Below are 26,673 nucleotides of genomic sequence, written 5' to 3'. Positions count from 1 at the left end.
GTGCTTGTTTATATTCTATCTGCACAAATATGGAGCTGACAACAGTCAATCATGAGTGAGCGGAGGCCCTCAGGGTCTCCGCTCACTCTACTGAACTAGTGTTCACTGATGCATTCTGGGAAATGGAGAGTAACTGCCATTAGTTGTATAACTACAGGTAACCACTACAGGCTCTAATGCAAAGCTCCAAACAGTTGTAAAGAGGATCCTGGTCATCAACACATCATGCCTCAAACCAAACAACAACCACGTGAATATGGCAAAGGGGCTGTGGGAAGGGGATGAGATGAATAGGGGGGCAAGTGAGGATAGTCCTGGAGAGTCATCAATGTACAAAATTCTAAAAATAGAAATTTAATAAAAATTTCAGATGTAATAAAAAAAGATAAAAATAAAATTTTAGGGGCTGACAATTTTGAGCTGCTGTGCAAACATGAAGACCTGAGTCCAATTCCTAGCACTCCATATAAACAAACAAACAAATAAAAAGACTAAAAGTTGTGCAGAGTGGAAGGCAATTGAAGTGCCGTTGCTGATGAAGCAGAGAGAGTTGGGTACTTAGAGCATCCTGGACCACAAGCTTATTCTAATTTATGTGCTCCAGGCCAGTGAGAGACCCTGCATCAAACAAACAAACTGGACAGCTCATAAGAAACATCCCAAAGTTGGCCTTTGTCCTTCCCCATGGATCCCTAAAAACAAACAAACAAATAAAAAAATAAAACAAAAGAAAGACTCACAAAACAAAACAAAAATTAAATTTTATGGAAAGAAAAAAAGAAAACATGTAACTTGCAAAGTCAAAATATTATAAACAATAATTCAATCCTCTCTAATTTTAACAGAAACACAATGTCAGGACTTTTGAGAATAGAAATGTTGATGGATGGGAGAGACGTCTCCACTAGCTGCTCTTCCTCAAGACCTGACTGAATTCAAGTCCAAGCACTCACATGGCAACTCACAACAGTACATAGCTCCAATTCCAGGGCATCTGATGGTCTCTTCTGACCTTCATGGGAACCAGGCACTCAAGCGGTACACAATATGCATATAGGAAAAATGCCAATGCACATTAAGTATATAAAAGTAGTAATTCGTTCAGATTATGAAAACATTCAAAGTTTGTTAATTGGGTAGTAAAAGTTACCAATATAAAAATCTCCATGTGTACCGAGGCTCAAGGGAGTCAGAATTCTAGTGAGCTCTTGATATGTGGTTGCAGCTGTCACCCAGCTTTTCAGATTGTCTAGCAAATATTCTCATTACTCTATTTAACTTTATTTTCAATCTTCGTGCTAGTGATCATAATCCAGATCCTTGCATGTGCTAAGGGAGTACTGTGGGAGTACTGTGTTCACTATACCACTACCTTCGACAATGTGATTGCATCTCCCTATCTATTTTGATGATTATGGTACTGATTGGATGATTGTCTTGAGTTTTCTGTCATACATTTGCTCCAAACTTCAGGTTCTCCTGTTTCCCTAGTACGAAGATTATCGGCACGTATCAGTGCACCAGTTAGAACTTCTTCATAGAGAAACACTGGTGGATCATAGGAAGGTTTTAGATTTTCGTTTCAAGGTTTTATGGGTTATAAAGAATACTCTGTTAGAACCTATTGGCATTGTCCCTCCACTTGATGATTATACTCCAGCCACAGTCGTCCTGTGTTTATCAGACTTGCCAAGCATGTTTGACTCACAGACTTTGTGCTTTCCTTTTTGAATTGGCAAGAATTCTATTTTGTAAATGCTCTTATCTCTTGCTAAGCTCTTTTCCTCTATGTTTAAACGAACAGCTCTGTTTATTTATACTGAATTACTTTCCTTCCTGGGTCTGGAAATACAAAACTCTAGCCCTTCTTGGAGAGATCTGGTTGATTTCTTATCATTTCTGTGGGTAACAATTAAAACCAGTTTTAAACATATTTAATCAAACAAAGACTGATTTTTGCAAAAGTATAAATATCAGCAAAACAATGTGGGATATCGTTAATAAAATTACTAAAGATTAGCTACTGAACACTAGCTTCAGTACAATTAAGAAATTTCATTGGGGGGTGGCGGTGAGGTTGAGATGGGACTTGATTTTGTAGCTCAGTGTGGCCTTGAACTCAAGTGGTGGTTTGGGTGAGAATGTCCTCCATAGGTTTGTGTATATGAACATTGATTCCCCAGTTCAGCCCTGTTTAGGAATGTTCAGGAGGAGGGGCCTGACTACAGAGCTTTGGAGGCGTATGGAAGAGTGGGGTGTGGGAATCAGGGATGCTCGCCAGCACGGTATTAATTCTGAAGTGTTTCCATTTACTGTGTGTTCTTACATCTGCACTGCTTCAGGGACTCAGGTTCTGACTCTTTTGCTTTCGTTTGTTTTCCATTTGTCATTTTGATGTCTCAGATCCCTTAACTGGCAGAGACTTCATAGTAGTCAGATAAAATCCTGGTAGAGCAGACTGCTCTCACTAATTTAGCGTCTATCTATATGGCTATTTAAATTTCTGGCATGAATCTGCTTGGTGCTTTAGTTAATTGCCTTATGGAATATAACTGTGCCTCTGCTACTTGAACAAATGGAAGGTATCCATCTTTTCTCCGATCCTTACACATATTATTTACCCAGTCTCCAACTTTCCCAATATAAGTAAAATATATTTACTACAACAAGAAAATTTAAAATCATCTCAGAAATGTCAGATTGTTTCTCAGAGAATATGAAAAGTGTGTTATAAAATAAGGCTTATTCTTTAATTCGTTAAGAATACATGAGAATTTAAAAAGAAGAAATAAAATTAAGAAAGTCAAAAGGAGCTACATTTGAAAAGATATTTTAGAAATTCAAGTCTTTTGATTAGCAACCACCCGTAGTACCAGCAACACTTCAAAGTGTTCTCTAAACACTGAATTCCCATCAGTGATGCTGCAAGCCTTAGCTCTCATCTTTCATGCTTCCCATTGCAGTGACTTCAAAAGAATAAAGAGAGAATGGTAATCTCTCACAGTAACCTTGGACTCACACTAGTAATTGCGTATTTAGCTACCATGCATTCAAAACCAGGTAATTGTCTCATTAAACAGTGTTCTAATAAATATAATAATTCACATTTAGTTATACAAAAATCAAATACTCAGACCATCCTGAAATAAAACTCAGAGCCCAAGGGACATCTAGAAGAAAATGAAAAAGAATTAGATTGTGTCAAACATAGACAGCTTCAAAGGAAGTCATTTAAACTTGCCTTTTCCTTACCGAAATGCGTTTTGCATATTTTATTGTTTTCGTCATCGAGCTTGTTATAATCCAGCAAGTGAATGTTCAAAGAACATAAAATCCTACAAATAAATAAACTGAGTATGAATACATTTATAAAAGAGGCAACAATTCGGATCAAGAGCTTGGCATGCCAGCTTTGAGCATGTGAAGCTACAGTGTTCCCAGTCGTGTTTCAGCAATGCATGATTTATTGGAAGAATAAAAACTATAATGTTTTAAGTTTCATGATTCTCACATGTTGAATTTTAAATATGTAATCAACGTTAACATAAGTAATCCTAATAGCACCAATCAAAATTTTAGGGTGATCAATCTGTAAAATTCAATTGTAAACGTAAGGCAGAGGAAGATGTTATAAAAGGCATCACCTTCAAAATGCTTGTAATTTACCTTAGAGATACATTTGAGAAGTGGCCTCAAAATATATACTGGGAAAATTGCAAAGGTTTCAGAAAGTTATGGTTTGACAAAATTGGTGGGAGTTGTTTCTATTGTCAGTTAAGTATATGAGTCTCTTAGCTGCTAGAGTTTAAAAGCTACCCACTCATAGAACTGGGGAACTATCTAGATCAGTCTTCATTTGAGTTTATTGAGCACAGAGAACTTTTTCAATGTCATGTTCAGGCACTGGCTTGGTAAGAGCTGAGACCCTACAGGCTTGAATGTCATGCAGAGATTGTATGATATATGATATACTGAGTGAAATCTAATCAACCTTCTAAATCACACTAATCTCTAAAAGAACGAGGCAAGGATGGGGAAACACCCTTGTTAACACACAAATATTTAGAAGGTTTCTAAAAATAAATGAACAGAAAAATCACAAAGGTTTAAGATCCAGAAAACAGCTAGTGTCTACCAATACCATCTTGGCAGCAACTTGTTGGCGAAGTAGGTCAGTAGAGAAGATGACAGATGCAAATTTTATTATGAAAATTAAGTGAAAAACTTGATCAGAAAGATCTAATAAACACCCAAGAGACAGGGTATGTGAATGTGTGCTTGTGTGAGATTGTGTTTTTCAATGTGTGTGCATAAGTGTATGCCTCTATATGTGCTTGTCTTTGTTGTGTGTGTGTGTGTGTGTGTTTATTCTCTCTGTGTGAATGTGTGTGTGTGCATGTGTGAATGTGTGTATATGTGTAAATTGTGTATGTGTTTGTGTTGAAAGGTTAATACTGAACTATGGGATGACCAAAAATGGGAAAGGCAAGCAGGAAGTGATAAATTATTATGAGTGAAAGAGAATGAGAAATAGAATAATAAATATTTGGTGTTTATGTTTAGCTCTCTGTGACCATCAAAGATTAAACTATGGCATTAGTTTCAGTTATTATTTTTTTTTTTTTTTACTAAGTAGACACAATAATGGAGCTGACTTTATTCAACAGCAGCATAGTTTAAAGTAATTGTTAGGCTTGAGGTCTGAAATCCTGGACAACAGAATGAAAAGAAATGTTTTGGTTTGCTTGACAAAACAAAACAAAACACATGATTCTGTGAGTTCAAAACATTCATGATGGGGGAGACCTTAGGCAGGAGTGAGTCAAATATTTTGGCAAAGATGTTCCTTGACTCCCATGTTCCCAGCATGAATAAAACACAAACCTCTATATTCTGATTTCCAAAGGAGGACGATCATATTTTAAAATGCCTCTGTGTGCAAAGCAGCCCCTGCAGATCAAGCTGTGGAGGAGGATCTGCTCTATACAGTCTGGCTTGTAAGGGCAAACTCATCCACACAGCTTAGATCAAACTTACAAAGAGAAAGCAAGCACCAATCATCGCTGCTTTGAGTGTCACGTCGAGATCTGCTGGAACATGGATCCCAAAGTTGTCAGCGTTTGTGAACACGTCATTGACAAATCCCGACCAGTACTTGGAGATCTTCCCAATTGTAACCTTCTCATCAACAGTTTTCACCTTTGCAAAATTAATAACGATAATGATAATAATAGATAAGCATGATAATGCAGATTAAAAAAAAAGGTGGTTGACATTTTTTGGTATGTTTTTCTCATGATAACTTTGAACTGTTTTATTAGTCACCACCCCCAAATGGCAACCCTATGTTGTTTGCTCCTGCGTGTGGATATTCACCTCCACAGTAGTCGAGAACTTCAGGCTACCACAGTTTCTGGATCACTATAATTTGTTTTCATTTTCATTTTCTATGCAGATGGAGTAAATAATTAAGGTCAGACAGCCACAAGATGGCAGCACATGCATCTCTTAGTTTTATTGCTAAGCACGAAGGAAGGTAATGTCTTTGCCTATATTCAAATTTTAAGCCAGAGTTTGCTACGATAAAATATGTATGGAAAATACATATACTGTGTGTGTGTGCATATGCTTACATGTGCACAGATATTTAAAATTATTTGAATGAATTATTTCTAGGTATAATTAATAAACTTTAATAATTTATCAATTATGTAATTATTAAAATGATTAAAAATAATACATTGTCAAACCACATTTTTATCTTATACTAAAACCTTTGTTAACTTACTCTCTTCTAACCAGTCCTACGTACTATAAGTCACTTTGAGCTAGTGTATAAATACTGAAGTCTACCATTAAATGGGAGAACTACACCTGACTTATCAACAATTTCTTTACTTTTTCTTTTTTGAAGATTTATTTATCTATTTATTTTTCATGTATATGAGTATAATGTAGCTGTACAGATGGTTGTGAACCTTCATGTGGTTGTTGAGAATTGAATTAGGACTTCTGCTCGCTCTGGTCAACCCCACTCACTCTGGTCGGCCCCTCTCGCTCAGGCCCAAAGATTTATTTATTATTATATCTAAGCATTATATCTAAGCTGTCTTCAGACACACCAGAAGAGGACGTCAGATCTCATTACAGGTGGTTGTAAGCCACCATGTCGTTGCAGAGATTTGAACTCAGGACCTTCGAAAGAGCAGTCAGTGCTCATACCCACTGAGCCATCACTCCAGCCCAACAATTTATTTCTTAATCCTGTTTATCATTCTGACAGTTATTTAATATGAAGCTTCACTTTCTGTATGGTGATATAAAATAAAAAATAGGGAAAGTTTCTTAGGACGTAGTTATAGCATGAATACTAGACCCTAATGCTAAAATCTACTCAACCATAGTATTAAGAAGCTGTGTGACATCCTTTCAGAATACTGGGATTAGGACAGAGTCTGTATTCTTGGTGTCTAGAGACTCCTTCAGAAGTTGTGGAGACAGACATAGGTGGGATATGTTTGAATAATGAAAACGGATGCTTTGAATGTAAATTCTCCTTGCCTTTGATGTACACTCAGGATAATCTGTTGCAAGAGCATATGCTGTTACAGGCTAAATTTGCAATGGTTCATGTTAATATTCAGTTCCCTCAACCTACAAGTACATTATTTTATGAAACAAACTTAGCACATCTTACATACATAGCTTTATATAGTGACACTCTAGTGGAGTATGCTTCTGAAATGAGACCTGAATGGGGTTAAATGTCCATACAAGCAGGTCAACAGAAAAGGGCAAAGATAATATGCATATTCTCTCTGTCCCACATGTGCTTTAACTCCCTACGAATCAAGTTCATCAAACATAGAACTACCGTGACTTTCAACAACTACAAGATATGTAATGTTAAAACGATATTGTCTCTGTCTGTCTGTCTGTCTGTCTGACACACACACACACATATACATATATATAAAATATGCCTTATGCTTAAAGACTTAAGCTGAAAATAACAAGAGATTTACTCTTTTAGGTAAGGAGATATAGTAGTTTATCACTGTATTTACAAAATATGCCAAGAATTTTAATTTTATAATTCTTATTTTAATTTTAACAAATTAAACTTCTTTTAGTAATATTGCAGTGATCTATGACAAAGTGCCTAAGGACTATATATTGTCATAGCATTAGTTTTGCTAAACACTATGGACTTAGAATCTCTGGAGTGATGGCTATTATTATAAGCATGGAAATAGGATTTATTAGAGTATTATACTAATATGAGATTCTTAAAATGTATTTAAGGGGTACATTATGATCTTGATGACTTATAAATTGAATTGCATTTCAAGAACTCGGAACCTAAGCAAAACGTTCTTTGCCTTTCATACCTCAAAATCCACATCGCCAAAACAGCCACAGGTTGTGCAGGGACCAATGATTTTCAAAATATCTTCTTTGTTTGCATTTTGAATTGTGAATTTGGGCTGAAAAGGGCCCCACTTCTGTGCAACATAACCAACTATAGTACCAGGAGGGGCTTGGATTTCTAGCTGTAAGACAAAATAGTAATAAAATCAGATTTTCTACAGTTATAATTCATTAATCACAGAAGAATATCAACATATATCTATATAATATATGTTATGAAATAACTGTTGTATTGTAAAAGCCATTGTACATATATGTTTCTAGGATGCAAAGCAGTATTTTCTTCTGACATTTTGTATTAGTATGCAGGGTGACAATTTCCTCTGAGGTTTTGTATTTTGTCATGAAAATGATAAAAATTCATTTCACTGATATATTTAGCATTTTCCATGTATATGTATATATATCTGTATATATGTATGTGTATATATATATATGTATATATATACATACATATATATATATGTATATACATACATACATATATATATATATATATATATATATATATATATATATATGTGTGTGTGTGTGTGTGTGTGTGTGTGTGTGTGTGTGTATTCTGCAGAATGGAGGACAAAACCACATTCTTCTAGCTTACAGAGATATCAGATCAAATTAAGTCTACGTCAATGAGAGTTATTAAAATTCTACTAAAAATGACAATCAATTATGTTTTAAAATAAAGTCACTCTGTTGCATACCATGGGTTTATTAAATGTGCAAATACTTGGTATCATTCTGAGTATAATAACACACAGGGGAGAGGACACAGTGGACAAGGTTAAGTGTCATGGCCTCTCCTGGCATTGCTACTGCTGAAGATGTATTTGTGTAGTGGTGAGAACTGTAGCCATTACAATTATTTGGATAATACACAAGCCAGGAGGCTGTCTCGTTTATAGGATGCATGAGCTGATTTTACCGTTTAATCTCATGGTAGCTACCAGAGTTTCAGGTTACAAATGGAAACAGTGACTCACAAAATCTTCATGTTTTCCTTACCCTAAAAAGGAAGATATAAATTCAAACAACTGTAAGGTTTACTGTCTTGTAGTTCCAGATGAGTGCCATTTAAAGGAATAAACTTAAAAAGAGAAGATGCTGAGGGGCAGTGACCAACCTCTTGTAGGTAGCAGGGGCACCAACAGCTGTTACACCTTAGGGGCCTGTTCACTGTAATCACCTCTCGACCCGAGTTGTCTGTGATCCTCAGGGTGCAGGCTCGCAGCGTGGAACACACATTACGATTAAAACAGATGCTTTCTTCCACCGCAAAGTAAATTCTTTGTCCCAAGCTGTTTTTGATCTCATATTTGTTGGAGGTCTCAGTGCCGAGGATCACTGTCGCGAAACACATCTTATGAAGACATGCTTTGATTGGTATCACCACTTGTCAAAAGTCAAGGAGTATTAATAGAACATAGAGTCATGGCAGAGTTACTGAGCTGATAGTCTCAGCTTCATTCACATCTGTTTCTATGTTCTAAACTTTGATGACATAGCCTCAGGAATCAAAGCAAAGCCTGGGACCAAAACGAACAGCTAAATTTATTCTAGAACTATGAACAAACATGGTCCACCACCTTTCAACCATAGGACAGAATGTGTAGGGTTGGACTCATTGCTCAGATAAGAACTCTATTATTTTTCTGCAAGTTATTGGGACAATTCACAGTGCCATTTATTACTGTATCTACAATTTCTCTTAACATCCGCAGTAGTAATGCTGGCCAACTACTTTCCTTCTGATATATATTGAAGTAATATAAGATCTTATAAACAAAAAGCACTCAAGCAATTGCAAATTTAATTAATCATCCTTACACACTTTCCTATAGATAAATTGTGTGCATATTTTGTTGAGTCAACTGGGAAGCAAGGAAACAATAGCATTTGTGTCGAAGAAATTTTAATATGACCTCAACTGTGACTTCCCTTATTAGAATGTTAAGGAATTTTAGTGATTAATATCTGTGGGATATTAATTATTGCTTATCACTTCAAGATTAAATTTATTAAAATTTAAATGTCACTGTTATCAAAGACTTATTTTCATACTTATAGTTTCTTTAAGATTAATACATTTAGATTTGGTTGAAAAATAGGTCTAGCAGTCATTTGGTCTAATTCTGTACGTTGCTTATAACATTTTCCATGTAAGGAAACTTCTGAACACGGCAGCCTTTTCAGGAGTTTTAATAAGTGCAGAATCTGATGTACTTACTCCCAAGAAGTTCCACCTGCTGATGGATGATTATCAGGTCCAGCTGCAAAGGATGAGACAAAGAAGTGAAAACCATTCCATCACAGCCCTTACTATGCAACAGGAAGCCTGTCATTTTCATTAAAACATTTTGAACACCCACCATGTATAAGACAAAAGACCAAAGTAGGTAAGGAAGAATTCATTACTCAAATCATGACCCTATAATTCTTCTATGAGACCATGCCTTGTTTACAGGATGTGTGAGCTGTCTTCATCAACTGTTATTGTTCAACTAATAATTTACAGAACTCTTATTGAAAGTCCAAAGGCAAAGGCTCCAATAGTAAGAAGAGCAAGAGTTTTTATGCTGTGTGACAATGAAAAAGAGAGCTGAGACTACAAATTATTTAATTGTGTGTGAACAATAATGGAGAAGACTTTAATTTCTTTTTTACTTTTTAATTTATTTACATTTCTAGTGTTATCCTTTTACCTGGTTTCCCTCCTGGAAATTCCTTATCCCATTCCCCCTCCACCTGCTTCTATGAGGGTGTTCCTCCACCCACCTACCCACTCTTGTCTCCCCTTCCTCGATTCTCCTACACTGGCACGTCTATCAAGCCTGGAGAAGACATTTTAAAACGTCCTCATCTCTTGTCTGAGGAAATGAAGTCACAGGATGAATACTGGGCATCCCGCTTCTTCTAGTCCCTGTTTTCTCACTGACTCCTTCAGGTGGCCCCGTGCTTTCATGGAATAAATATCTATTTAAGCTGAACGATGATATTTTATAAAAAGTTCTAATTTTTATTCTAATTCTCAGACCAAGGAAAACAGAAAACTTTCAGACACCAACAGAAAGTCAAGTGAAGCAGAGAAAGTGTTCTGGTATCAAATATCGGCCACCTTTGGCCTAGGTAATTAATAATGAAGTATGTAACTCAGATTGTTGCTTAGGAATTTATTGGCTATTATTGGGTGTGTTTGTGAGCGTGATGTATGCTGTACATACAACAGTGCCCATGTGGTAGTTAGACGACACATTTTAGGGGGTGTTTCTGTTCTTTATGTGGACTCTGAGGGGGTGGAACTCATGTTGCTAGGCTTACAGAGGATGACCGGCACTCCCAAGCTATCTTACCAGCTCATATATTACCTTTGCAAATGAAATATAAAATATTTGTTTTAGAGCAGCCTCATTTGTTTATATTCGTAGCTTAATCTTCTCTGCTCCTAACCCCATGAATGCCAAATCGTCAGCCTTTACTGAAGTGCTGATCACTGCATTTCTAACACTTCACTTTAAATCCCATCTTGAAATTACTTTCACTGTATTCTCTAATCACATATGTAAAGTCGGCAGGAATCTTCAAGACAAGGCAATTTTTGATAAAGTATGGTATTGATTGTCAATCCACAACTCCAGGAAATTTGAGGTTGTGTTTTGTTTATTTTCTTTGTATACCCTGAAGTGAGGTAGAACATTTCCTCATATTGTCTTATCACTGAAGAAAGAATACAATGTGGCTTTTTTTTTTTGAGTTTTTTTGTTTGTTTGTTTGTTTGTTTTGAGTTTTTTTTCTTTATTGAGTTTTTTCAAGACAGGGTTTCTCTGTATAGCCCTGGCTGTCCTGGAACTCACTCTGTAGACCAGGCTGGCCTCAAACTCAGAAATCTGCCTGCCTCTGGCTTTTTTTTTTTTATAAAGGTAAATATTTCTTATGGAAGTCATCTATAACTTGAGATACTCTAAAATCATATGAACAATAATGACAAAGCATCTTTAAGGGGAGTAAATTTTGAGTGTATGGCAAGAATTCTGTTTGCTTGCAGAAAATGGAGAGATGTGAGCAAAGAAGGGGAAAGCAACTTGAGAAAGAGAGAATGTGGTCATTAGCTCTGAGAAGAATCAAGTTAGCCATGGGTCCCTGAGGGCAGGCTTACAGTGTCTGAGTTTAAGGTAAGGACCCAACATCTTGGGTGACCAAGAACTTGAGACTAGATAGCCCAGAGACCTAAGGTAAAACCAAATACTACTGTTCTTAAATTAATAAACACACACACACACACACACACACACACACACACACACAAAAACTAGAGCAATAAAATGATTCATAATGACATTCCGATTTGTTTAGATCAGTTCTTTAATCAGCCATCATCAGAGATGTTCCTCCTGCAGGAAGTGGGAACAAATCCAGAAGAGACCCTCAGCCAGACACACAGAGAACAAGAGGCCTTGGAATACTCAGCCCTAAAGTGGGGTGTCTCAATCAAATCCCTCTGCTCAGGGCTCAGGGATCCCTATCAAGGACGAAACAGAAAGAGTGTAAGAGTCTGAGGAGACGGACAACACCAAGAAGACAAGGCCCCTAAGTGAGCCATGTCCAACACACATAGGAACTCACAGAGACTGAAGCACTGTGCTCAGGGCCTGCATGAGCCTGCACCAGGTGCTGCCCTAGAGCTCAAAGGAGATTTAGACACATGTCCCCATCCCTAACCTAGAAGTGTTCTCCAATTGGTAGCCACTTGCAAATCAAAATCTAGTTTCTTCCAAGGGAGTCTCACTGAGAAAGTAAACTATTCTTAAGATAGGCAGCATGCCCAGCAGTAGATGGTCAAGAGAAAATGAACTCAATGGCATCTTTGGAGGTTCCTTGTCTAATATGTCCTGCCAGGGAGTTCCCCATTTTCCCATTTTAAAAACATTTCATCATATACATATATATATGTGTGTGTGTGTGTGTATGTATATGATGTATATGCATATGTATATGTACACACACACACACACACACACACACAATCTTCTTTGTATATATGATATGGCTTCCAGTTTAATATTTTTTATGAGATTCTTGAGTGTGCAAATGAGTGGGTCTCTGCTTCTTGTGCCTCCTCTTAGGCTCTTTTTCTTTTGTTTGTTTGTTTGTTTTTCAAATTTCTATGTGTTTGTTTTTGTTTTATCATATAACATATCATATCATATTGAATTATAATCCCTTAGAAGACTGTTAGTTTTCTAATGGAGAACATATAGGGGGTGGATACAGAAGGGAGGGGGAATGGAATGGAACTTGGAGGAGTAGAGGGTGGGAAAAACCATAATAAGGATATATTTTGTGAGGAAAAAATATATATTTTCAATTAGAAGTTAACACAAAGTCATTCAACAGAAAAGAAATGCTCTCTCCTCTTTTTGTACATAAAGGCTTAAAGGAAGCCCATATTCCTTTAGTAGCGAATGAGTAAGTTATGCCCATTCGAGGTAAAATACTAACAATTCATGAAATTTTTCTGAAAAGTATTAGCAAGGGTATGTTTTAGGAAAATGTACTGTGTTTAAAGCAGAAGCTCACGAGGTCTTAAGTCTATTTATTGAATGGTAGGACACGTACTCGTGTCAAGCATCTGGTCACGGTGTGTCATCATTCATGGGTGGATGAAGAATATGTGGTGGCCATATGTGATCATCAAACCCCAGCCCTCTGGCGCTGGTATATCACTTTTATATTTGGCAAAATCTTGTCTGACAACAGTCCCAAACAGCTTGCAGCAGTTAATCAACTCTAGTCAGCTATTACAGCTGATCCTTTTTGCAGATGGAAGATGGTAGGTTAGCTTTTCCAGCTCCTTTCCCTAGCTTCCTGTGCTCGCCAGTCTCTACAGAACATTTGTCTGCCAGTGGGTTTCTGGAGAAGGCATCTGCAATTATAAACATTTTCCCAGCAACATATGCTACATGCAGCTTAAACCCTATCAGGCATAACAGAAATCTCTTGTACCTTAAGGGAATTAACACAGAGATTTGATTTTGATAAAAGAGATAGACTTTATGTTTGAAGGAATGCCAGACAGGCAAGTATAGTGGCATATGTGCTGACATTCCAATATTAGTGTAAGAGTCTTTTTAATCTTGTGTGAGATAATCTGCTAAACAATATATCCATATATGAATGGCAATGGCTACTTATTTGCCACATGACAGAGATATCACAAGGCTTGAAGCGCTGTCCATTCTGCTAAGAATACAACAGCAACTATACCTAGTGAAATGATCATTCAAGCGAGTTGGCCTGGAGGTTCACAAACATCAGAAGACAATAACTGGCTTTCCATTTGACTTTCACACTACTTTTGAGATCTGTTGAAAAGCCTCAACTCTTTGCAGAAGTCTCCATATCTGCCTTCTCCTTTAGAAATGTGTGTTTTCCTGGCTTTTGTACACTGCTTTGCACTTTATAAATCAGCACTGTTTTTGTTTGTTTGTTTGTTTGTTTGATCATTAACTTACAAAATGTTTGAGTGACAAGGGATAGGCGCTATGCTTCTTACGAGCCTTGAATATAGCAAGTGTTCAATAAATATGCTTAATTAATAGCTGTATGTGGTTTCGTCTGATAATTCCTTGAGAATATCTATCTTAACACCTTGAGCCATGAGCAGAGGCAGATAAACGTGTTGCATGACAAAGTCAAGACTGTTTAGTCTTGAGACTCTGTCAAGTAAATAAGGATAGGTGGCAATAAAGTGGATTAAGTCTTTCTAAATAATAGAAGTCAATAAAATCAGTCTTTTATAACTTCATGATTTTCATGCATTTTTGTATTCCATTAAATTATTGGTTGAAAAACAAGAAACCGCTCTTTTAAAGAAAACACTCTAGTAGAAAGTGAAGTCATGCAAACCTGGCTTAAATACTCTAGACCAGGAGGGAGAGTGGCTGTTGGCAGGAAACTGCTTGGCTGAGAGACACCCGGCTGCTGCCTTGCCTGTTTCCTGGGATTGGAAGAAGCCTCCTGAGAGTTTTGATCTGGGTTTGTAGCTCGAGGAAGAAACCCAGGCAGACTTCTAGGGTTTTGGTTCTGGGAATCTGCAAGAGAAGATAAATATCTTGTTGGATATTTAAAGTTTAGGTTGCTTTTGATTTTACATAATCCTTCCTTTCTTTCTTTTTCTTTTTCTTTCATTCTTTTTTCTTTTCTTTTTCTTTTTAATTTGATTTAGGTGTCAGTTTTGACCTTGATTGATGTCTCTCATTTTGGCGCATTTTCCCCGTTTTCACTATTCAGTGCCCTCAGTCAGGGAAGAAGGAACATGGAAGAATGTTGTGGTTGCCCGGAGACATAACTGAATAACTTGGCTTAAATAATTGACCCGCAGATACATTGTACAAGTAGCATTTTTTTTTTGAAGATGAAGAATCATAGCTCACAAAAGCAAACTAAATGGTAACAGGCCCTTGCTAACCTGTAGCTATAGCTTCTTTTCTCTGGATAGTATGGGGCTGCCATTCATTTTTTTGAAGGCACGTTGTCTAATTTTTTTAGTCTCACTTTGAATCGTACACTTCAGCTTTCATCAGAACCACCTGAGGGACCTATTAAGTAGGCACTGGGTCTCTCTGCAGTTAGCGATTCAGAAATTAGGATGGGAGGTTTGCGAAGCTGCATTTTCATAAGATCCCAGGTAAAGCCATCGTCCTAATGGCATGAGGGTATCCTTGAAAAACTCACTGCATAAGTTTGAGGAAGCTCACTAATTTTCTGTGTCTTAGCATAATTATAGAATTGTGTGAAGGTCACTTTGTTAGTTTAGAAATATCCACCAGTACCACTCTTGTTGCCAGTAGATATGCTTCAATGTCAGTCATCTCACGTTGAACCCTATAAGTTTCCTATTTATTGTGCATTCATCTACCTAAGATTATGCATAAGCCCCAAGCAGGAGACTCTTGATCTAAAAATATAAATGATAGCTTTCTTCTACTGTTTCCCTATTCATTGTGTTAGCTCCTTCACTAGATACTATGCCTTTGTCCACAGACTGCCAGTGTTTCTGGTTCTCACCCTCACAGAGAGTCAAGGTTTTATAAATATCCGTAGTTTGTCAACATTGTGTCACTTTAGCTTAGCTGTTGGTTCACAACAAAGTGAATGTCCAAGTTCTTTTTCTTTTCAAACATACTAGGGTTCATTATGACACTAAGCACACTTAAACATCACATTGCTTAACAGTATGAAAATTTCTGAGAATTTATCAATCACTAGAAGATTTCACTGCGGTGGGAAGGTCATGGAGTATGTTGCCTAATGGTAACAGCATTTTATGAGCTGTGGTCCAATGTGGTTCATCACTGGTAGAAATAATGTTAGGTAGCATGTACATGACTGAGGTAAAGGAATTAGTTCTGGACATAAAAGGTAAATTAATAACAGCTGTCTAAGATATGATTAAGTGTTCTTATTGAAAATATTGTAAAATTGGGGTGCTATATGAATATTTAGTAACAAATTAAAATAGTCTTATTCCTACAATGGTACTAGATTTATGAAATTTCTGTTTGGAGTATTTTTCTGTATCTTTAAATCACAAGTACAGTTTTTAAAAAATGTACTGGGAGTCTTTCTGAGATAATAAATTCCCATCATTAAGAAAACCTAAGCATAGTCTGTACAGGGAAGAAGGAACACAGACCCCGATGAATGGCCCTTTGGACAGAGGAATAAATTGATTCTAGTAATGACAAGCTTGTTAAGTTTGTGAATACAGGAAGTGTTAATGAGGGGCAATTGCCAGATGACTCATTTATTTATTTACCCCTAAGGTGGTAGGAACCAACTGGGTTTCTATTAATATTGATGTCGAGCTGCTAAGTTTGCATTTGTCTATGGCATTTGAGATCTATCTGTACAGGACTTGCTTGAGGATTAAATGAAGAAACTTGTCCTTTGTCTCCACTGTAATAGAGCTTGTAAGTTATAAGTTTGCAGCAATTGGCTTCCCACAAAGATCCCTCCAGAACTGCCCTGACCTCAGCTACAGACACAAAAGAAGGGGATAACACATCTTATTCTTAGGAAAAGACCCTGGGAGGGAATTCCAAGGGGGGTGTCCCAAGACCAGGAAGATTATGTAAAACCATCTTAAAATCAGAGGGAAATTTGGGTATTTGGACAGGAGTCTCACCTGTGTCCCTGGTCACTACTGACCTTCTCAGAGGCAGGGGGGCTGTAGGGTATGGGAGGGTACTGATCTCATGGTGGGGGCACCAAGGCCTGACACTATTACTAATGTTAATTTGTGCTTACAGACAGCAGCCTGGCATGGCTGTCCTCTGAGAGGCCCTATCAGCATCTGACTGAGACAGAAGGAGATGTATACACCCAACCATTGGACTGAAGTCAGGGACCTCTATGGTTGAATTAGGGGAAAGACTGAAGAAGCTGAAAGGAAGCGAGACCCCATAGGAAGACCAGCAGTCTCAACTAACCATGACCCCAGGGAGCCCCCCAGGGACTGAGACACCAATCAGGCAGCATACACAGACTGGTCCAAAACCCCCAGCACATATAAAGCAGAGGACTGCCTGGTCTGACTTCAGTGGAAGAAGATGCACCTAATCTTTGAAAGACCTGAGGCCCCAGTGAAGAGGGAGGCCTGGTGGTGGGAGGGAACACCCTCTCAGAGGGAGGAGGAAGAAGGAGTGGGATGAAGAAATGTGGGAGGGGGGACTGGGATATGGGGCAACAGCTGGAATGTCAATAAAAAAAAGTAATTTAAAAAATAATCATAGGGGAGATAGTGGCCACTATATCTATACATCTATATATGTGTGTATATATATGTGTATACACACACACACACACACACACACACACACAAATACATACATACATACACACACACACACACACACACACACACACACATATATAGAGGTATATGTGTGTATATATATACATATATACATATATATTCCTTGTTCAGCATCAGTGCCAATAGCAACTGCCATCATTTTGCAGAAACTAAAACCAAAACCAAACTAGTGGCAAAATCTGATTCTAGAAAAGATGAGTTCACAAAAACAATGTACCAAAGTAGCTCATGTAGGGATGGAGATAGATGCATGATTGTTAGCCAGAAAGGAAGAGAACATTGTCAGCTGCAGCTGCTGGAAGCATTCCCTATCTTGGTCTTGGTGGTAGTTACATGAGGCTATCCTCATTTAAAAATCCATAGGACCTATGTTTGGTCCTATGTTTGGTTTTGTGATCATGCAAAAATCCCACAATTATATATGGTAAATTAATAATGAAAGTTGCTGAAATAGTACATTATCTCTCACTGGCACTTTCCTTTTTAAAAGATCAGTAAATAACTCGATGCTTATCTAGTAAACTATGCTCCTTTAACACAGCACAGTACGCGCCCCAGTGTCTGGAAGTGGGCCCTATATCCCTTACCTGAGCTACTAGGTTTCTGACCTACCAGTGGAGCCAGCAGAGCCAGCGGATGTCTTTCAATATATGCATCTTTACCAAGTAAAGAGGTTCCAGATGATAACATTGCTTTGAATCTGCTGACCTCCAGGGCAGACTGTCTTGGACTTGTCTCTAAAATGCCCTGTTACCCTGTAGTCTCTGAGGTGACATTATCCGATAATTCAGTTTCATAGGCTAGATATTATTAGTAAGTCATGGTCATATCACTAAATGTTTTTAAAGAACATATCCTCAGACATATTCTAAGTAAAAATGAGGATAAGGAAATTGCCCAAACAAAATTTCCTGTGTAAATGACACCTTCTTGTCACTTTGAGTTTGTAATAAATGTTCTATCCAAGCCATGGCCTTAATATTTTTAGCTGGCCATAGGGGTGTTCATTTTTTATCCTGAAGTTTGTCTCTGGGTTTAGTATTAAGTTTTTTTCATTAGAGAACATCACTTCTTTTAAGCAGATTAATTGTAATATCGCTTTCCAGTCACATTTTCTTCAAAGACCCAGACCACCAGATGAATAAGAAACTCCTTTGAATCGCTATCCGGCTTTGAATTTCTATCTACTCTTTTAAAAATGTATAACTAACCATAAATATTTTACACACGCCGCAACTCTTTCCCTTGCAGGCCACTCTGTTGCTGCTCTCAATTTATAAAACGAGAGGCATTTGGACCAGGCTACTGTCTGTGCTCAAGAAGCATTTGTTAAGGTTTGTGTTTATTTGCCTTCAAATAGAGAGGCCATTCTGCACACATACATTAAAATTCAATATTTTTCTCTCTGATACATTTTATAATCATTTTATAAGCTTTCCTAAGGATTCTCAGGGACTGGCCTACATTAAATAAGCATGCAAAACACAAAGATTACTTAATTTGTTTAATAGATGTCAGAGCCATGTTTTATGATGCAAGGAGGAGTGTGCATACATTGCATGGATAGACTCATCTCTGTAAATCATGTGGGACAGTGTGCATTTGTAGAGTCATCTTTCTTGTGTGACTGGTTTTAAATGCTTCCCTCAATTCGCAAATCAAACTTCTTCATTCTGAAACTTTTCGTGATAGTGTAGAGATTAATAATGATTTGTTTTGATAATTGAATAAAGTAGGTTATAATTTCAGTTTTTAGAAATATTTTACTGCAATTGTAATTTATTACCCCCTGATAAAACGTTATCTCTTGTCTTTTGAAAAACTGCTTAATTAACGCAGATATTTCAGTACTTTCAGTGTTTTGAGTAAAGATCCACCTTAATTGATTTCCTTACTTAAATTGTATATTGTGACCACGTTGATTGATTTTTTTTATACTGAATGCATTTCTGAAGTATGTTAAGTTTGTAAGCAAAAAAAAAAAAATAGTTCTGGGGTGTCAAGGTGAGGCTGCTCTGAGATGTTCTGCCCTTTGCTGGGCTGTGTGTCACATGGTTTTGAACAACAATTGGGCAATTAAAATGTTTAAATAATGTTTGTGTGGAATTTCATTCCATTGCTGTGCTTAAACTAAATGTCCCTGCTCTAATTTTGCTTTCCAGCATTTCTTGTTATTTTGCTAAGTTTACACTCACTGCAATGAAAACATGTTTTATGCCTGAACCTTTCCTTTTTTTTTTTTTTTTTTTTTTTGACTAACGTGTGTGTGTGTGTGTGTGTGTGTGTGTTTTAAGTCAGGACAAAGTCAACCTTGGTGTAAAATAATTCAAGAGCAATACATAGAAGCTTTTAAAGGAACGGTTTCCATTGATTGTACCCCAGTAGTCATGCACTTGTATTTATAATATAAATGAGGGCAAATTTAGTTGCTGCCTAGTCTTACCCTTACCTTTCGAGGCCATGGCAGTCTGAGTACTTCTTCAAAGGCAGCCAGGTGAAAAGGCTTTTCCTGTTTCAACACGAAGAGAGCAGAGTGAACAAAACTCCTGTCGCTTGCAGCCCGCCTCATGTCAGCTTGCAGACAGCAGAAACACTGTGCCTCGCTGGTTCTAGAGTGTTTGATTTTATCTGCTTGGACAACAGGGGGAGATAGCGCCGTCGTGAAAGTAAAACGCCTACTTGGAGAAAGTCCCATAACTTCGTGGCCGAGAGAGCTTCTTAAAACCAACACAGAGAAAGGTAAGCACAGCATTTATGTTGTTATACTACCACTCAGGTGTGTGACATGCTCTGGAATCCGATGTGGTCTGTTAAGTACTCAGAGGCTGTGTGAATCAACCTATCACGGGCGAGACTGCCATAGCTGTAAACACAATTCTTTTTTTTATTTCTTTTTTTTTAATTAGGTATTTTCCTCATTTACATTTCCAATGCTATCCCAAAAGTCCCCCATAACCCCCCCCCCCACTCCCCTACCCAGCCACTCCAACTTTTTGGCCCTGGCGTTCCCCTGTACTGGGGCATATAAAGTTTGCATGTCCAATGGGCCTCTCTCTCCAGTGATGGCCGACTAGGTCATCTTTTGATACATATGCAGCTAGAGTCAAGAGCTCTGGGGTACTGGTTAGTTCATATTGTTGTTCCACCTATAGGGTTGCAGAACCCTTTAGCTCCTTGGATACTTTCTCTAGCTCCTCCATTGGGAGCCCTGTGATCCATTCAATAGCTGACTGTGAGCATCCTTCTGTGTTTGCTAGTCCCCGGCATAGTCTCACTATAGACAGCTATATCAGGGTACTTTCAGCAAAATCTTGCTAGTGTATGCAGTGGTGTCAGCGTTTGGAATGGGATTATGGGATGGATCCCTGGATATGGCAGTCTCTAGATGGTCACAATTCTTTATATGTTTAAATGTTTGAACAACAATCTTCTTTATGTTGTCATGTGATTTCTGTTCAAGGTACACACCACAAAACAAGCAAGCAAGTACACAAACAAGCAAACAAACAAAACCAAACAAAGAGGGTGCATTCTTAACCATTTTTGCACGCAAATTCTTTATTTTCATGTGTAAATTAAATGTAATTAATCACAGAAATTGGGAGGCACAAAGTCTTGGTAGCTTCACAAAGCTAAGCTAAGCCTGTAGCTATTTAGCTCAGCATGTACTGAAAATGGAATTTCAACCTTAAAGTGTTAGTCTGTGGTTGGGGGCACAGCTTCCTAGGAGAATGTGGGCTTTGCTCTCCCAGCCAATCAGCTCTGAGGCCATAGCATAGGATATATTCCAGCACAGTTTACTCTAAAAATAGTGACATTGCCTCAGAAGGTTAGGGGACAGAAAAATCTAAAGTTCAACATGGTACTTATTATAAGTATAGATTTTCTTATTTGACAGAAACCTTTTTGTTTTCTTATTTTGCTTGGTAAGTTTGGGCCAGAACATGGCTATCATACCTAAGCTATCATTCCACAGAAAACCCATAGTTGCATTTTATTTTTACGTTAAATTTCATAAATTTGATTGCCATTTGCAAAAAAAAAGAGTTAATCTAAAGCTAAGTTGCACTATCCAACAGAGTATTTTAAATTGTGATTATAATTGGGACAAATTTTTGACTATTCTATAGAGCACCAACTGGAAAAAAAAGATTACACATACCTGACCTGTAGAGGGCACACTATCCCTGCAATGGCATATGGTCACGTGACTGAGAGATGACCTCTCTAAGATGCTCTGCAACCTGGCATCTTCTCTTGCTCTACTGTGGTGAGGCTACCTTTGAAGGATGTCACTGCCTATTTCTTCTCTTGGAATTCTTTGCCTACATGGCCAACCACAATGCCAACATTGTTTTTCTCTTTTCAGATGCCTCTCATTTACCTGTCTCAGGTCTCCTTTTTTTTTTTTCTTTTCTTTTTTTTTTCTCTCTTTTCTTATTCATATTCTTTCTCAAGGAGAGGCTCCAACTCCTCTTTCATGAAATTCAGATGTTTCAAGCATGCTAATGCTTCCAAATATCCTAATAATAGATAATTAATAGTTTGTGCTTTGCAGCTCATCTTTCTCTCTTCCAGCTCTTGTAGGAGCTGTTGGCCAACTTTACCTTCAGTGCTACCAATACCAGCAGTGCTATGTTTATAGCAGAACAGTATAACAGTGCTATGTTTATAGGGCACCATTATTGCTCAATATGGCCACACCCTCCACCAGGGACAATGGCTTCTCTTGCTATGGTGATGTGTTTTTCTCATCCCCAATTTTGATGCAATCAAACAGAGTTAATACAAAGTGAGCCCGTCTAACCAAAACAACAACAAAAAGAACAAGCAATAACAATAAGAAATTGCCAAAATGGAAAATCAAATAGTGAACTTAAAAGAAAAAAAATTAATGAACCTTAAAAACAAATACCAAAAAGCATAGGGGGTAGGGGGTCTTGCCCCTTCCCTGTTAACTCTTGACTGGCTACTTTGAGGATAGCAAATGAAAAGAATATCTTACCAATCTAAAACCCCACTTAACTTTAACTACACTCACAGTCGTCAATGATGAGGTACATGGGAGCCCAAGACTCTTATTTGAACACACTCAGCACACAATCCCCATTCCTGCACGCCCATTAGTAACAAGCCACACAGCATATTACCAACTAGTTTCTGCTTCTCTCGTTAACCATCAAACTTGGACAGTTTCTCTTCAAAGATTATTTCCAATACTTCCTAGAAGGGCCAATCCTGCCTGAATTGGTTTTTGATGAAGACACAATGAGGCAAAACTATGTGTCCTCAAGTGTGATTTGGGGAGAGTTCTCTATGTAACATATTATGCATCTGCATATCACATATGACTATGATCAAAATCAGATGCATTATGGGAAAGGACAGTTGTACTGGGCAAAAGCTTATATAACCTCAGCCTTTCAGTCAGAATAGAGCTCCACACCAACTATATTGCTTAGTAACTAACCATTCCTTTCCTCAAACTCCATATAAAGAAGTTTCAAACAGTAATGGGGCCTCTTAAAAACATTTACTCATGTGGTCTGCTGTCAAACGTTAGACTTATTCTTTGATTGACTTGTCAAGTGTGTGTGGGCATGTGCCTGTGTGCACATGGACACACACATGAGTAAACATTATAGCACAAATGAAGGTCAAATGATGAGTTGTGGGAGTTGATGGCAAGCACCTTTATCTACTAAGCCATCTTGGCAGGCCACTTACTTTGAATCATTTTCTTTTGGAAATCTGTTTGAATGTTTATTTCAGTTCTTTAAATAAGAATCCAAGACTAAGAAACAGATGGCCCAGACTCTGAGCACCCTTCCTAGTTTCTCCCCTGAGCCTTTGCTTTGTAACTCTTGTGTAGAATTGTTCTCCAGTCATGACCCTTAGTCTTACCTGTTCTCACTATCTGTTCCTATGTCTTCTGTTCTAGCTGAAAGAAAAGAAAAATTTTACAATTTTTCCTGCACTGTTATTTTCTGCCCATGACCTTTTGACAGGATACATCATAGATGCTTTGTCAATCTGTGTAGTGACAATTTTGGAATTTTTGTTTCTTTAAAAGGCACAGAAATAGTTTAAGAATATGTTTTTATATTAATCCCAGTTGTGGGATATTTGTCTGCTTCTCATTGTCCACAGTAACTGACTGTGATTTGCCAGGTGGTATGATGTTGCCAGTTCTAGGTATTTTCTGTGATTGTGTGATATTTGGAATTCTAGGGACTTTTTAGAGGGTGAGTTATTGGCTGGTTGTTGGCTGTTTCTTGGTTGAGGTTCGTTGTGGTTGGTTGTGGTTTATTAAAAAGCCATGCACAAAGAAGACACAACAAGAAGAAATTAGATATCCTCACAGCAAAGATCAAACTTGCCTCAAAGAACTTGATGCTCCTAATCAGCAGGAAGTCGTCTAATGATGATGTTACCTGCTTATGACCCCTGACTTTAGTCACAGATCTCTTTCCTCTCTATCCTTCTCTATCTCTTCTCTAGTGTTAGGGGGTTGAAAAGATGGAAGAAAATGTTGAAGGATGGAATAAAGAAGAACCCACAATGTAGAAAAAGACAGCTGCAATTCTGTTTATTCAATACTAAAGCCTCACATAAAACATTGCTTGTTATTTAATGGTGAGATACTTGGAATCCATTTTCATGGTAGAGGGACTCATCAAAATAGTCTCTTTTTACATCAGGGGATATAGTTTATTTGAGTCTGTATAGTAGCAGAGAAAAATATTAGGCATTACAAAATAAAATAATAACATAAAAATGCCTCTAATGGTTTCCAAATGATATTATAGGAAAAAGATGGGAAGTAGAGTTATACAAAAGACTACAAACTTGGAACAGAAACAAGGGATGGCAGAGCTGCCTTTTGTAATTCTTTACCAGGTTTGTTTTCTGTCTCTGGTTTTACTGTGAAATTCACGTGCTCTTAAAAATTATATATATACACATAAGCACAGATATTTATATGTATACCTTTGTACATATAAACACACACATATACATATACATACATACATACAATTTAAATTTATATCAAGAGTCACTTACTTTTCTTAATTTAAAAATAGTTTCTATGTAACTTTTGAACTAATTATATTTTGGATATTGCCCTTTTCCTAGATAGTAATGTTTCCTTTATGCAAACTGTCACTCTTGGCACATGTCATTACTCTGTGTTATCATATGTAGAAATGGAATTGCTAGTATGGAGTGTGAAAATCTAGATCTTGAAAATAAGTACTTTAATAGTGACTATTTCCACATAGTCTTTTCAATACATACCTGGTCAGTGTAGTGGGGGATTAACTAGGAGATTTATAAAAGCTAACCTATGAGCACATTGCACGCAAACATTTTAACTATAGCATTTTCACGTGCATCTCTTTTTTCATCTTTCCTGCCCACATTGCTATGCAATAATAATTAATAACTAATTTTATGGCTTTCTGATCATAAGAGTAATAACCAGACATGAGAATCTATATGTAGAAGGAATACAAGTTAACAATTGAAAGTCTCATTTTAACTTTGCTCACAGCAAGATTTTCTATAATATGAGACCATGTAAGCATCCCATCACCAGGATGTGAAACATGCATTTTTATTACTCATAAGTTCAGTCTTCAATTTTTTTCCATATCAACAAACATATTCTGGAACCAGACAAGATATATGTTGCTGTTTTCCAGAGCTATAAAAAATATAACTATGTGTGAAATATAAAAAGATAACTTTTTAATGCAAACTGATATTTTTTATTATTAGCACTACTATTCATTTAGACAATTGAGAAGAGCATGATACCTACATGCACTTATTTACCACTTACTCAAACCTGCTCTTTTGAGACAGCATTTCATGAATGTATGCATTTTAAAACACTCATTAATTTTTCACTGTGTTCATAGCATCATGGAACATACTGACATCTGATAACCTGACTCCACCCTGGGGGAGGTGCACCTCAGTTCAATATCACAACAGAACTCAATAATCTGCTCAGTTCTGAAAATTAAATGTCAATTTCTACCTTCTGAAAGCAATATGACAAAACACATCCTCTTTCTGAAAAACAATTTAATTAGTATCAACAATGTGTCTTCAGATGAGATGGACAATAAATTGTCTCACACATGCATGTTAAATTTTTCCGTTTTCTGTTACTTTTCAACAGTAGAGTAATAGCTATTGCAATATTCATTTGTGAGTAATGAGAATAGTAAATTGTATCATGCTTGTTTGCTGGCAGTAAGAAATGTTTCAATCTGCTTTTTTTTTTCTAACAGAAAAAACAAATGATAATAATCTAGAAGACCGGAAAGAAAGGAAAAAAGCCCTAGACATCTAGCAGAACATGTCCAACTTGATACCTCAGCACATTTATCTAGAGCCCTCATTGACCTGGATGAAGTAGAAAAGACTGAATTGGAAGCTCGGTGCTCAATGACTCTGTCCATGTAGATAAATCATCTCCTGTCAGTAGAATGCAAGGCCCATAGAAGAAACAAACATTTACCTGGCCTATTGTTCTTTACATTGTGTTTCAGCCTCAGGAAGACTCAGGTGGAATGGTGTTTAGACATAAATCTGTCTACATGGCCTCCTTCTGCCATTACCTGTCTATTATGCACAATAAAAATGTAACAACCTCTGATGCTGTTTTTCTGAGAGTCTAAAAGGAAAAGAACATTTTGAGACCTTCTGGTTTACATGAATTTTCCAGAGAGAGAAAGAGTGAGGATGGTAGTGCTGGAGATAGGAAGCAAACCAAAAAGAGAGATTAGCAAGATATTCACAATCTTCAGACACCTCAACCTACCCCAACAAAAACTCCTTTGCCCTTTTAAAACTTTTTCTTTTGGTCATTATTTTAGTTATATTTACCTTGTACCTTACTCACTGTGGCTGCATTTCTCTCTTAATGTCTGGCTGCATCTTCACAAATATCACCAAAATACTGCAATGAGCCCTTCAGTCACTGCAGCCTCCATCCCAGCATCTCTGCAGACAACTACCTTCACTGACTGAAGCCGTAGCACGCAGAGCTAGGGCAGCTGCAGTTCAGAGGCAGCTAGCTAGACCAGTGGCTTTGTGCAGCCCACTTCTTTCCCTTTTCTAGCATTAAAAATAGCTTTCCTGAGTTTCAATCCCCCAGGAGCAAAGCTCCCACAAAATGAAATAATTATTGTAATAAATATACATTAAATATATAGGCAAAACACATTAGAGGCAATTTACGCTTAACAGTGCATTTTTTTTTTTTTTTTACTTCTTGTGCTATTTATAGGTTAAATCATTGAGAAAAACACACTTGAAAGCATGCTTTGTTAAGCAATAGCTAAGAATGTGGT

At 37.3% G+C, this 26,673-nt stretch overlaps 1 protein-coding gene and 2 long non-coding RNA genes across 8 annotated transcripts in view; 2 read left to right on the top strand and 1 right to left on the bottom strand.

The window, feature by feature from the left end:
- Window positions 1-25,968, top strand: part of Gm31588 — a 43,135-nt gene extending 17,167 nt beyond the window's left edge. For all 5 annotated transcript variants that reach the window (XR_871012.2, XR_871011.2, XR_871008.2 and 2 more), the window contains 3 exons: window positions 18,557-18,639; window positions 19,949-20,044; window positions 25,609-25,968. This is a non-coding gene — a long non-coding RNA (predicted gene, 31588). The remainder of the gene's footprint in view (window positions 1-18,556; window positions 18,640-19,948; window positions 20,045-25,608) is intronic.
- Window positions 459-26,479, bottom strand: Plscr5 (phospholipid scramblase family, member 5). Of its 2 annotated transcripts, XM_006510737.3 has the most exons (9): window positions 26,207-26,479; window positions 19,755-19,814; window positions 14,335-14,519; window positions 9,659-9,701; window positions 8,555-8,775; window positions 7,392-7,553; window positions 5,038-5,199; window positions 3,253-3,335; window positions 459-3,170 (listed from the first exon to the last, which is right to left on the bottom strand). In XM_006510737.3, exons 2-8 carry the CDS (start codon window positions 19,765-19,767, stop codon window positions 3,297-3,299), a joined length of 825 nt encoding a protein of 274 aa, XP_006510800.1. In that variant the 5' UTR covers window positions 19,768-19,814; window positions 26,207-26,479; the 3' UTR covers window positions 459-3,170; window positions 3,253-3,296. The 2 variants fall into 2 exon arrangements, with proteins under 2 accessions (XP_006510800.1, NP_001182622.1); NM_001195693.2 differs by lacking the exon at window positions 26,207-26,479 and having other exon boundaries at window positions 2,761-3,170; window positions 19,755-19,902.
- Gm31531 lies at window positions 4,701-11,161 on the top strand. The gene is made up of 3 exons (XR_379706.4): window positions 4,701-5,536; window positions 9,596-9,827; window positions 10,464-11,161. It is a non-coding gene; the product is annotated as a predicted gene, 31531 (long non-coding RNA).
- Window positions 26,480-26,673: the final 194 nt, after the last annotated feature.

The sequence above is a fragment of the Mus musculus genome, chromosome 9, assembly GCF_000001635.26.
Source record: "Mus musculus strain C57BL/6J chromosome 9, GRCm38.p6 C57BL/6J".
Classification (NCBI taxonomy): domain Eukaryota; kingdom Metazoa; phylum Chordata; class Mammalia; order Rodentia; family Muridae; genus Mus; species Mus musculus.
Note: the sequence above shows the minus strand (reverse complement) of the source record. Positions and strands in the feature narration are given on the sequence as shown.